Genomic DNA, 13,991 nt, shown 5'->3' on the forward strand with positions numbered 1-13,991 from the left:
CAGGTTCTGGAATAGAGGGAATGTGCATGACGTCACAGATGGAACTTCACAGAGGGTTACGCTGTGAAGTGTCAGAAAGACTGAGTGTCAGAAAGTCTGAGTGTCAGAAAGACTGAGTGTCAGAAAGACTGAGTGTCAGAAAGACTGAGTGACAGAAAGACTGAATGTCAGAAAGACTGAGTGGCAGAAGGACTGAGTGTCAGAAAGACTGAGTGTCAGAAAGACTGAGTGTCAGAAAGACTGAGTGTCAGAAAGACTGAGTGTCAGAAAGACTGAATGTCAGAAAGACTGAGTGGCAGAAGGACTGAGTGTCAGAAAGACTGAGCGTCAGCGTAAACTTTCAGTTTGAGCAATTGGAAAACATCTAAAATGGGAAAGAGCTGTTGTGTGATTGACTGTACTCATAGATTTAGCAAGAAATCAGAGTTATCGTTTTACAGACTGATGAAAAATACGCTTAAGAGAGACAAATGGATCGCTGCAATTCACAGAAACAACTGGATTCCAGGCACCGAAACGTGGATTTGCGGTTCATTTCGTATCAGGTAATGTTGGATTTTTGGGTAGCTAACGTTAAACGGTCACTGTCAAGTCCAACTGACTTTAATTTAAGCAGATAATCAGCTGTTTTCCTTTCTTCTCCACTAGTTGCAGCTGTTTTTGCTGATGTTTTACCACTCAGAGCAGTAAGGTAGCTGGTCCAGTGGGGAAGTGACGTCAATGCAGACTAGGGCTGAAAGATTAATTGCATTTGCTATAATATCGCAATGTGATAAAAGGAGATTTTCTAACCGCAAAGGCTGCGATCTGACCAGTCACGGGATCTGGTCACGTAATGTGCGAGTGAGCAGAGCGGTGCTGCGTTACCTAAATCTACCATGGCCTCAGTGTTAGGGCTCGGCCAGGCGGGGATTTATAAATATATATATATACACAGTGCCTTGATAGTCTTGAATCTAGTAACGTGCACAACTCTGGTTGTTTAACTGAACAGGCATGAACCCTGGGTCAAACCGTGAGTAAATTCCAGGCCTAACAGAGACTGTTTTTAATGCGATCTGATACAATATCAGTGCCATAAACTTCCACAGGGTGTCACACATTTAACCCTGTGCACCATGTTCCATTAAGAAGTATAACTGACCATTCAACAACAAAAAAACATTAAAAGGAAATCTAAGGATGAATGGTAAATGGGTACCAAAACATTCTTCCTAAATCACTTATAAATAAACTTTTTAAAAAGTGCTAATAGCAGAGCAGTAAGTGGATGAACAGACTCACCTGAGGTTCTTCTCCAGCACCCTGCCATCATACTGGTCCCCCTTGTTCAGAAGCCTCAGAATACTTTTCTCAAAAGAATCTGTGCACTGATCCTTTGGAAGCTGTGAACACAAACATGAAAGTAAACAGACTGGAAAAAAGATTCCCTTGCCTGGCTTTTAACCGTCACAGTGGCGAACTAACCAGCTCTGGTGTTAAATGGTTTCAGTATTGGTGCTCTTAAATGCAGCATTTACAGAAGTCTGAGTCGTGAAATTCAACTTTTTAACCTTTTTCTTCTTTCTTAAAAGAGGCCTCTATTGTTATCACCATTGTAACTTTAAATGGTGACATTAGTTGTTGTTTATTTTTTTTTAAATAGACACTTTTGCATAAGAGCACATATTTAGGGCCCGAGCACTGACAGTTTTTCCCTCGTTTTTATTTTTCCGACGAAATGAGGGCCTTTTTTTCCCCCTAAACGTGCCCCAAAAGTCACCAAATTTTGCACCAAGCCAGGCCTGGTGAAATATTTGATATTTAATGGTTTGCATTAATGGGAGTGGCAAAATGGCTCAACAGCGCCCCCTAGAAAACTTTGTGCCTCAAGCCCCACGATACGGTTTGACGTACATGCACGAAAATCGCTACACACCTGTATCATGTCACAACTTAAAGAAAAGTCTCTTGGCGCCATGGCCCAAACCGAACAGGAAGTCGGCCATTTTGAATTAATCGTGTAATTTTGCCGCAATTTATGCCATTCCTTCGGCCGTTCCTTCGCCCGAACCGTAACGTGCACCCAGGTGTGTTATACATCAAAATGTGTGTCTCCATCCTGTGACGACGCGCATTACTTTTCTCAGTCAAAAGCGTTACCGTGGCGACGATGGATGCCAAAAAGCGCGAATGTTTTGATATAGAGAGTCGTGGGTGGTGTCATCCGCTAAATGTCCAGGCCTGAAGAATCTACATCAAGTCATACAAGCTTCCACTGCAGCCTGAACGCGCACAAGGGTGCGAGGGCCCGTTCATCGCTGCTTGCAGCTTTAATTATGTTTGTAATCTGACTACAACCTGAAAATACAGTACGTCATTCAGTGAACTCTTCAGATTTGCAGGATTCTGCAACACAGACAGCACAGACGGAGAAGGGCTCTGCTCTGCTTCATCATCTTTATCTCCAGCCAGATTACAATGTCAACCGTTCCAAGTTTCCTGCTCTCATCAGCAGTTATATCATTCACTTGATAAAGAAATGAGCTAATAAGGATCTAGCAGAACTTTGTTAAATGTTTTACAGCCCAACTGCTCCCCGGGCACTGGAAACATGGCAGCCCCCCCCACCGTAACTAGTGTTCTGTGTTTCATGACATATATAGTGACAGACAAAGATGGTGATATTATTATTATTATTAATTAATATTATTATTACTACTACTACAAGGCCTGTGTTAAAAAGATCGATCCTCCGATTCTAAATCGATTCTCATATTAATTCCTAAAAATGGATTCATATGCATAAAGATCGATTTTTTTTCATCATTTCATTACAACTTTTGGTATTTTTTTGTTTATGCCCAAAAAAGAAATGGTTTTGTTGGACACGAGCATAACTAGTGCCATGTTTTTGCCTTTAAATATGTTTAAAGGTATGAAAACGTTAAAGTTTTCAGTTATAATTGCATAAATTGTCTATATTTCTTTGCTTTATATACTGTCTTGGGGTTACATTTGTGGCACATTTGCGGCAGTAGCTCAGGTGGTAGAGCGGGTCGTTCAATGATCGGAAGGTCGGCGGTTCAAATCCCGCTCTGTCCCAGTTTGCTGTCGTAGTGTCCTTGGGCAAGACACCTTACCCACCTTGCCCCGTGTGAATGTGTTTGAATGTTGGTGGTGGTCGGAGGGGCCGTTTGGCGCGATATGGCAGCCACGCTTCCGTCAGTCTGCCCCAGGGCAGCTGTGGCTACAATGTAGCTTACCACCACCAGTGAGAATGTGTATGGATGAATAATGATCTCTGTAAAGCGCTCTGGGTGCCTAGAAGGGCGCTATATAAATCCAAGTCATTATTATTATTATAAAATGCTAAAAACCAAATTCTCATAAATGGGAAAAACTAAAACTGATTTCATCCGTCTCTGTTTGCTGGCAGAATTACCAAACAGATCCAGGGCGGATCTGTTTGGTAATTCTGCCACATGATGATTCTGAAAGCAGTTTTATCAGCATTCTGGGAGCTGATTGGTCCTTACAGCATCATTAGCTGCAATACTTACTGTTGAATCTCAATATAATACTAGTATTAATATGTTGCAGAACTACAGTCATATCATTCATGCAACAGCTGAAAAAACATTTTTAATAACACTAACCAAATTAATATCAGAATCGAATCAAATCAAATCTTGATAATTGATTCTGAATCTTAAGAATCGGAATAGATTCTTGACATTTGAATGGATCTCCTACTACTACTACTACTACTTCCCAATTGTCACTGAATGACGGTAACAGTAATTATGCCATTACTTTTTTTTTTTTAAACTGGAAATTATTCTTTATTTATTAAAAAATAAATAAATGAATAAATAAATAAAAAAATCAGATTGTAAAGGACTAAACCTGATCCCAGTGAGTGTTTCATGTTTCAACAAAGTTGGGGCCAGGCCATGTGATCAACTCTCTTTGGGAGCAGAATAGGTCATAAAACTGTAAAGGGAAATGGCTTCCCAATTCTTTCTTAATCTCAGTGTTCTGTCATTCTTTGGTGTAATTTATTAGTAGGGTTAATGTTTTTACTATAGTTTGGACCGCAGAGAGGCAGTTTAGTAGCTTCATCTTTTTCTTTATGGAGCTGTGCCCCTAACACATGCTGAATTTGGTTTAACTGTTAAAACTGTGGTATATTGTATATTAATATTATATAAACTGATCAGAAGTTTATTAATATGGCTCTCTCTTATTTATTATATATATGCCATTTTTTATGCCATTACAAAAACCTTCTTCACCCATGAAACCAGCTGCTGTGAACAGATCTGTACATGTTTGAAAAATGAGCTGTTGCACTTTATCTGGTATTCTTACTCAAGCACATCACGCATATTTCATTGAGATTGTAGCTTAAAAACAAAAACTATTCTTTAGCTAGACTCTGACATTAAGGACTAATTCATTTGAACATTCAGCCAGCTCCAACTTCAGCCAGAGTGGGTACCTTAAGAAGAAAGTTCTCAAGGTCGTGATGGGTTTTGGTCACACTGCTGGAAGAAGAGTCCGACCATACCACCTGAAACAAAACAGTCTTCATCACTTACGTAGGGCACAATGAGAAATATGACAACAGCACCCTCGTCACACAAGGGCCTCACTTAATCAGTCACAAAGACACTTTATATACAGGATGTTGTTCTATGTGTCCGTTTCCACAGATGAGCACACACAATTAATTGGTCATCTCTGATTCCTTTTTGGGCTCATTGTTCAGTTTTAATAATGATACCTTATATGATTTAGATATCAGGTTTGTGTTCTGATATGATGCAGACAATTAAACACATTATTCAGACTAAAGCCGGGCAGACACTGTGCGATTATCGCCTCGTTTTGAGATGATTTTCCACTCGTGCAACAATTTTTTGGATCGGGCCGGATTTGGACCCAATCGTTGCCTCGTGCAGTAAAAGTGGGGTAACGACGAGAGAGTAACACCTCACGACGAGAGAGTAACACCTCACGACGAGAGAGTAACACCTCACGACGAGAGAGTAACACCTCACGACGAGAGAGTAACACCTCACGACCAGAGATTAACACCCCACGACCAGAGATTAACACCCCACGACCAGAGATTAACACCCCACGACCAGAGATTAACACCTCACGACGAGAGATTAACACCTCACGACGAGAGATTAACACCTCACGACGAGAGAGTAACACCTCACGACGAGAGATTAACACCTCACGACGAGAGATTAACACCTCACGACGAGAGATTAACACCTCACGACGAGAGATTAACACCTCACGACGAGAGAGTAACACCTCACGACGAGAGATTAACACCTCACGACGAGAGATTAACACCTCACAACGACAGATTAACACCTCACGACCAGAGATTAACACCTCACGACGAGAGATTAACACCTCACGACGACAGATTAACACCTCACGACCAGAGATTAACACCTCACGACGAGAGATTAACACCTCACGACGACAGATTAACACCTCACGACCAGAGATTAACACCTCACGACCAGAGATTAACACCTCACGACCAGAGATTAACACCTCACGACCAGAGATTAACACCTCACGACGAGAAATTAACACCTCACGACGAGAGAGTAACACCTCACGACGAGAGAGTAACACCTCACGACGAGAGAGTAACACCTCACGACGAGAGAGTAACACCTCACGACGAGAGATTAAAACCTCACGACGAGAGAGTAACACCTCACGACGAGAGAGTAACACCTCACGACGAGCTCCCGATCACGAATCGTGTGCTCGCAAGAAAATGTGTTTGAAATCCTGGTGGCTCCTCGTGAAGGAATCACAGTTGAAGCAGCTACGACCCGATTGGACTCATCCTTTCGCAGAGAGCATGCGCAATCTCTGATGTCACGTCAAAAACTATTATTTGTAGTTTAAAGTGTTGCAAATTCACATTACAAATCATGTTTTAATAGCAGAAAAAAAGACTGCATTTCCCACGTCTGCCCAGCCAATTCCTTCTCCAATCACAACGTTGTCTAATCTTTTTTCATTTATCGCCACACAGAATGGCACAGATTGCTAAAGGCTGATTTATGGTTCAGCGTTACACCAACGCAGAGACTACGGCGTAGGGGACGCGGCGACCTGCACCGTACGGTTACGCTGTCCATTTAACACAGAACCATAATTCAGGCTTAAGGCAGCGCGTTTATTTTTGCTGAGCATCTTCGGTGTCTCCCACTTCGGGGTTCCTCCTCTTCCACTTCTTTTTGACGTTGCAGTTCCAGTAACAGAAATCCGACGTGAGGATTATGATCGTATAGTGTGAGCAGACGTGAGGATTATGATCGTATAGTGTGAGCAGACGTGAGAATTATGATCGTATAGTGTGAGCAGACGTGAGGATTATGACCGTATAGTGTGAGCAGACGTGAGGATTATGATCGTATAGTGTGAGCAGACGTGAGGATTATGACCGTATAGTGTGAGCAGACGGAGCATCAGAGTATCGGGTCGTACAGTGTGAGACCATAAATCGTGGACTGTGAACTTTTGAACTCAGCGATCTAGTCGTGCAGTTTGAGATGGGGCTGAATCAAACTATTTAAAATATCGCACATTGTATGTCCAGTTTAACCTGAATCATTGCCTGCACATGCTTATCAGACCCAGTTGGGACTGAAGACACTGCTTTTTCAGTGTTCAACATAAGGTCAAAACGTTAAATTGGCTTTAAGTTAAGGATAAGGTCCAGTTGTGATCAATACAAGTGCAAGAAACCACTGACATGTGTGGGCTTGTCAGGTGTCAGTACTCACCTCAAAGCTGTATTCCCTGTCTGTTCCTGTCTGAGAAATGCCCCTGAGAACAATTCCTTCAATATGGACAGCTGCAAAAACAACATAGATAAATAAAAACAATGGATACTGCATCAAATGCTACAAAAAAACAAAAACAATAGCTGGAACTAAAAAAGGAAAGGAACAAATGTATCTTAATTGTATACAGTAATCCCTGGCTAGAACGCGGTTCTGCATTCTGATTGGCTAAACAGTCTTCCCGCTTCTTCACTTCCTGTGTCAATAACATTGGTTGCTTAGCAACAAGCTGAGAACGGCCAATGAGCTTCAGCAGCAGCTCAAGAACGGGACCTTTGATGAATCGTTCATTACAGTCTCAGATATAATCCATGGTGTCGGTTTATAAGAATCTTTTTGCCCAGAAGAAAAAAAGAGCGACAACAACGACCCATAACTATTTTCTTCTCTGGAAAAAACACACCTGCACCGCAGCTTTAGGAGAAAAAGACGCTACAGAGTCGGGATGCAGCGGCTCAGAAGAGCAGTAGAATACGAGCCAGTCACAATCTGTCCTACTGTACTTAAAAAAAAAAAAAATAAAAAAAAAGGTTGCTACTTTGCAGATTTCACTTATCACGGGTTCTTTTTGGAACGTAACCTCCGCCAAAAACCAGGGATTACTGTACTAAATAAAACTATTACAGGGTAACTAAATAAAAACAATAGCTGGAACTAAAAGAAGTATAGGAACAAATGTGTCTTAATTGTATATTGTGTATCATTCCCACAGCTATATTTCTAAACTATATCAGCTGTAACCCACGTGGGAGGACGCCACTTTCATTTAGTACAGTAAATCAAGCCCAGTTCAGTGATGCGCCTGCAGCTGATTAGCAGGAACTAGAATAATGTGTGTGTGTGTGCAAAGTTCCCACTTACTTTCCCTCTGTGTTGTCCAACGGCTGGAGCGTCGGCTCTGACAAGGAGAATGGGAGGCTGCACACTCTCCAAACGCTTGTGCTGAGGAAGGCAGGCAGTCCCCCGAAGGATTCACCAGCCCCTGGAAGCCACAATCACACCAGGTTAGTTCATGGATCTTCACAAGGACCTTCACTTATTCTACAACCTGAATGGGCTTGAGTGCATGCTAGTTAAGTTACTTATGGCGCTTTTCCACTAGTACCTACTCAGCTGGGCTCCCCTCCACTCGGTTTGGTTCTTTCCCACTAGAACTTACTCAGCCCGACTCGACTCCACTTGGTTTGGTTCTTTTCCACCAGGGGTCTAACGTGCAGAGTAGATACTTTTCTGTATCTATTCTGCCGAGGTTCTAAACTGCTGAGTCGGCTGTATCTGACATCATCACACTACAGACCACCGATTGGTCGGGGGGTTGGAGTCAGACGTCTGAGTCAGGAGGAGGAAATCAGAGAAAGAGACTGACGGATTCTTGTTCATTTTATTCAACAGCAACGGCAGCAAAAGTCTGTTTCATGATCCAACTCTGAGGGTCAGATGTTCATAAACCTGGTGCTGAGGAGAGAATTAAAAAGGGATCTAGACGGAGATAAGGAACGACCAGATCTACCAGGAGCTCTGTCTCTTCATAGCTGCTCACGGCTCCAGCTGACTGTTCAGCAGCACAGAGACAAACTAACAAAAAGGCATCTCCGCTTAAAGCTTCTCTCACTCTCATCTTTTAACTTGATATCAAACACAAGCCACAGACCCAGCAGCACATCTATCATCTCCTCCAGGTTCTACATCTTTACTGTTGTTGTCTTCTTCCTTTAGATACACAATCAAATACGTCACAGCAGCTTCACTCCAACCTCCTACTTCTGATCCAGGTGCTGGATTGTTATGGAAAAGAAACCAGCCCAAGTTGAGTAAAGTCGAGTAGGTTCTAGTGGAAAAGCACCATTACTCTCTGTTGCAAAATGCATCATGGCATTATGTTTTGCAGAACAATGCCTTTAGCATTATTTGGGAAATGCAAAACCGTTCTCATTTTTGGTTTTCCCAGAAGGTATCAAGAGTGGTTACCTTTGTGGTTAATGGGATAACATCCAAATATATTCTGGTAGATTTTCATCTTCAGAGAAAATGAAATAACATTTTCCTCTGGGACACACCGTGTTTATTATCCAGTTTAGCGTGTCGCTTGTGCTTCTTACATTAGCCCCAATGGGGTCGGGTGTCGAGCTGGCCCCGCCAATAACACCCCACAAATCCTTTTGCTATTAAGGCTGGCATGGATCTGATGCAACACTGGCCCCCACTTCACCCCCTACTGACCATCAATCATGTTAGAACAAAGAAACTAAAGCCACTCTAGAAGATTCTAAACTAGCTCTTCGTCCATCTTCTGACAACATCAGAGTCCAGCAGCACCACTGAGCTCTGAACATGGCATGTTTGATTTTATTCAGAGCAGTGAATCTTTACTAGACTGACTGAATGACAATGCCACTGATGTAGAACTACAGGCAGGGTTACGTGTGGTGGTAAAGTTAGATTGCTGGTTGTGAGTGTATATAGGTGTGTATACAGGACTGTCTCAGAAAATTAGAATATTGAGATTTTCTGTAATGCAATTAAAAAAACAAAAATGTCATACATTCTGGATTCATTACAAATCAACTGAAATATTGCAAGCCTTTTATTATTTTAATATTGCTGATTATGGCTTACAGTTTAAGATTCTTAAAGAATTACCGCTGGCTGAAATAAATCATTTAGGAAGATAAATGTTGGTTTAATAGATGAAATCTAACAGTTGTAGCTACGCCTGTTAAGAAATGTGCTCAGAAAATTTCGGTATGAGAACTCGGGAGCTGATTTATGGTTCCACGTTAAATCGACGCAGAGCCTACGGCGTAGGTCTAACACGGAACCATAAATAAGCCTTTATTCTGGCGAGATCTTCGCAACAACGGGCAAACGAGTGATTATGTACATTCACCCAGTGAATATTATGAAAGTAAAATATATATTTTTCGCTAGAAATGTAATCAAAACGCATTTTTATGCAAAAACTAACTCAAAATATTGATTTTATTCACTAAAAAATAAGAAATGTCTGCCTTTTTTTTTTTTGATTCAATCTGCAAATGATGACGTCGTAAAGCATTCTGGGAAATTTTTCCAGCCCTCGGTCAACTAGGGTGCATCTGAAAACCCTCGCTCTGTAAGGCCAGATTGATGCCCCCTAGCCCTCGTTTTCCCCACTACCCCTAGATGCAAAGAGGAATTGGGACACCACTACCCTCACAGGAACGCGCAAAATTTAGGGGTAGTGCTGAAAAGTAGGACTAGGGGGGGATTGGGACTGGGCCTAGGTGTGCATGTTTGGTGTGGTGGTTGGCACAGTTGCCTGACAGAAAGAAGGATGCATGTCCCCCAGACTCCTGTTTCAGGTCCTCCAGATATCCCAGCTTCCTCCCAGTTCAAAAACAAATGTTGTCCACTGTCACATATTTATTTACTTTAAAACAGTGGTGCGTGTCCTGCATGTTCTAGATGTTTTCCTGCTTCGGCACACCGTGATACAAGGAGCTGTGTCAATAACAGAACTGTCCAGACCTCGGTAACAAGCTAATGAGCACCGTTAATTAGAATCAGGTGTGCTGAGACCGGGAAACATCCAAAACATGCGGGACAGTAGATCTTGAGGACCAGGGTTGGTGAACACTGCTTTAAATAAATAAGTGACGTCCATTAGGTTGAATCGTGATTCTAAATTAACAGCTCCTGGGATTGCACATTGTTGTTTTAATCATTTGTCTGAATGAAGCTGAGAATGACTGGCAAACTATCCAGAGAATACAGATTAATGATGGTTCACTCCATCCTTTAGTAAAGAATGCTCTGGCTGTTGTGCGAACAGGATCAAAATAAAGCCGCATTGTAGCGTCTGTCATGTGGGAGCGAGCCGCTGGGCTGCTCTCCCCTCTGCTCCATACCAGGCCGTGCTATTCTAACAGCACCTGGTAGGAAACTGAAATATAGCTTTATTAAAATGGACAGGCACAGACTGCAGCGGACATTCAGGTCTGCAGAGAGGAGAACTGGGACTAACCTCCCATCTATCCAGGACCTGTACCGGTCCAGGACCAGGACCAGACCCCTCACAGCCAGGACACAGTCTGTTCCAACTCCTCTACTCTGGACGGATCTACAGAGCTCTGTAACCAAAACCTCCAGACTCAGAGACAGTTTCTTCCCCCAAACTGTTGCTCTGATGAACTGTCATCACTCATAGAGTCTCCGAGTAATCAATCACTGTGCAATAATAATAATAATAATAATAATAATAATAATAATAATAATAATAATAATAATAATAATAATAATAATAATAACCACAAGCATATGCTGTAACAATGCACCTTCCAATCAATAATTTTAAATTGTATATATGTTAATAAGAACTGTCATTTGTCTATTACCTATTCATTGTACAGTGAGCGAAAAAAATCGAGTCAAATTCCATGTCTTGTCTGACCTGGCCAAATAAACATGAATCTGATTAGGGTCCTACCTACCACCCAGTGAGCTGATAACCACTTTAACCTGCAGAAACTAGGGCTGCATCTGAAATTGCATCCTTCCACCCTAATGAGTAGCAAAAACAGTATGAGAGATTTTTTAGTGCGCCCGAAACATTAAAACGTACTCAATAGTATGTACTATCCATACTCATTCTGGAGAAATGTATTAGTGTGGATTGATGGACACTAGCTAAGCAGAAACTTCCCACAATGCAATGCAGCTGCGTTTGGTTGCTAAGTGATACGTATATGTCATAAGTATAATATTAAGTATAATAATATGATATAATATTAATATTATATAATATTCATATATAATAATATTATATAATGTTATCTTGTTTTGGCCAGAATAAACGAGAAAGAGCAGAGCGGTGCTGCTACTGTGACACGTCACTTCCTCCCAACGGCAGCAAGTGCCGTGTGGCTCCGAGTAGTACGTCCCAATTAATGGACGCACCGTAGGAGTGTAGGAACCAAACCAACTGAGCACCAGGAGCCCCGATGCTAACAAGTGCAGCTAGTGAACGACGTTTCTGGCAGAGTTCTGTGTCGATCGGTGCGTCTGAAATGACATACTAAACAGTATACTAAAAAGTATACTTAAGTTCGGCTCACTTTTGAGTAAATATCAGTAGTATGCATTAATTCGGACGTACTACTCAGAGCCACACGGCACTTCCTGCTGTTGGGAGGGGGAGTTGTTACCATGTCACAGCAGCAGTAGCAGCTGTTACCATGGTAATAACTCCTGTCACAGCAGGAGTAGCAGTTGTTACCATGGTAACAACTCCTGTCACAGCAGGAGTAGCAGTTGTTACCATGGTAACAACTCCTGTCACAGCAGGAGTAGCAGTTGTTACCATGGTAACAACTCCTGTCACAGCAGCAGTAGCAGCCGTTACCATGGTAACAACTCCTGTCACAGCAGCAGTAGCAGCTGTTACCATGGTAACAACTCCTGTCACAGCAGCAGTAGCAGCTGTTACCATGGTAACAACTCCTGTCACAGCAGCAGTAGCAGCTGTTACCATGGTAACAACTCCTGTCACAGCAGCAGTAGCAGCTGTTACCATGGTAACAACTCCTGTCACAGCAGCAGTAGCAGCTGTTACCATGGTAACAACTCCTGTCACAGCAGCAGTAGCAGCTCCACTCTTTCCCGTTTATTCTGTCCAAAACAAGATGAAATTATATAATATTATTATATACGAATATTATAATATTAATATTATATAATAATATTATTATTATACTTATGACATATACATATCTGCTCAGCACTTTGCAACCAAACACCGCTGCATTGCGTTGTGGGAAGTTTCTGCTTAGCTAGTGTCCATCAATCCACACCAATACATTTCTCCAGAATGAGTATGGATAGTACATACTATTGAGTACGTACTAATGTTTCGGACGTACTAAAAAATCTCACATACTGTTTTTGCTACTCATTAGGGTGGAAGGATGGGATTTCGGACGAAGCCATCTGTCATCTAACACAAGATACGTGTCATTATCCAGCATGCTGCGACATGCGGATTCAGCTGCCCGTGTTTGATAGCATGGTGCATGGTGAAGCTGAGAGCCATGTGAACCCGGGACCCTGCTGAACCAGGACCCCCCGGAGCTCCATTACCGTGGCCGGGGCCGGCGCTCCCAGCCGCCGCGGCCGCCTCGCCTCCTCCAGCGCCAGCTCGATCTTGTCCAGCTGCCCTCGCACCAGCTCCCGCTGGTGGAAGTGGAAGGCCGGGTGCAGGGAGGCCATGGTGAAGAGCAGGGCCAGCTGCTCCAGGGCCCCCGGGGCCGCCGGGCCCCCCGGGCAGGGGGGGTCCCTGAACGCAGCACGGGGGTCCCTGAACGCACCCCCCGCGGAGAACAGGGCCACATCCACGCTGCTCAGGATCCGGGAGAACAGCCCGGCGCACTCCCGGCTGTCCGAGCCCAGCAGGGACAGGCACACCAGCAGCTTGGACCGCACCACCGGGTCCACCACGTCCGTCAGCGCCCCCAGCTCGCCGGGGCTGTTGGCCCGACACTCGAAGTCCCGTAAGACGTGGTAGTCTCTCCGGGCCAGGTCCTCCAGGTAGGAGCCCAGGAAGCGCAGCTCCAGCGGCTGGCACATGTGCAGCAGCCCGCACATGAACTCCACCCTCCGGGCGGGCTCCAGCAGCAGGCCGAACCACGAGAACACGCTCTCCTTGTCCAGCCCCGACCTCCCCGACCTGCCCTGGCCGTGCCCCGGCCCCGGGCCCGGGGAGGGGCCGCGGGGCGGATGCTCCGTCCGCTCCCACCGGCCGTCCCCGGCGGCGGTGCCCGCGTCCCCCGCTCCCACCGGCGGCTTCATCCGCAACATCATCCGCGCTACAACGGAGGCCTCACGGTGTCAACGACGACCCGATGGGCATTGTTTATATCCAAGCGCAAGTTTTGTAGAAACCGGAGGCGCCAAAATGTCGACCTTTTGGCTGTATTTTTGAAGGTTAGGAGAACGACGAAGTCTGCTTTTTCCTGTCTTTTTTGGTGAGTAAGTTTCTTCTTCTCCTCCCAATTCCCGGGGAACTGCGACTGTGTGTGGCGGACGCTGCTGCCACCCGGCGGCCGTTACTGGAACTGCTCTTCTTCTTCTTTTTTTTTTTTA

At 43.9% G+C, this 13,991-nt stretch overlaps 1 protein-coding gene across 1 annotated transcript in view; it reads right to left on the reverse strand.

Moving 5' to 3' along the window:
* zcchc2 (zinc finger, CCHC domain containing 2) overlaps positions 1–13,880 on the reverse strand; it is a 39,104-nt gene extending 25,224 nt beyond the window's left edge. Inside the window, exons 1-5 of the mRNA XM_061713849.1 lie at positions 12,990–13,880; positions 7,737–7,857; positions 6,816–6,886; positions 4,484–4,555; positions 1,285–1,385 (exon numbers count right to left, since the gene is read on the reverse strand). Of these exons, the coding sequence (XP_061569833.1) occupies positions 1,285–1,385; positions 4,484–4,555; positions 6,816–6,886; positions 7,737–7,857; positions 12,990–13,709 (1,085 nt within the window). The 5' untranslated portion in view covers positions 13,710–13,880. The remainder of the gene's footprint in view (positions 1–1,284; positions 1,386–4,483; positions 4,556–6,815; positions 6,887–7,736; positions 7,858–12,989) is intronic.
* Positions 13,881–13,991: the final 111 nt, after the last annotated feature.

Source organism: Cololabis saira, chromosome 22, assembly GCF_033807715.1.
Source record: "Cololabis saira isolate AMF1-May2022 chromosome 22, fColSai1.1, whole genome shotgun sequence".
In the NCBI taxonomy this organism is placed as follows: Eukaryota; Metazoa; Chordata; class Actinopteri; order Beloniformes; family Belonidae; genus Cololabis; species Cololabis saira.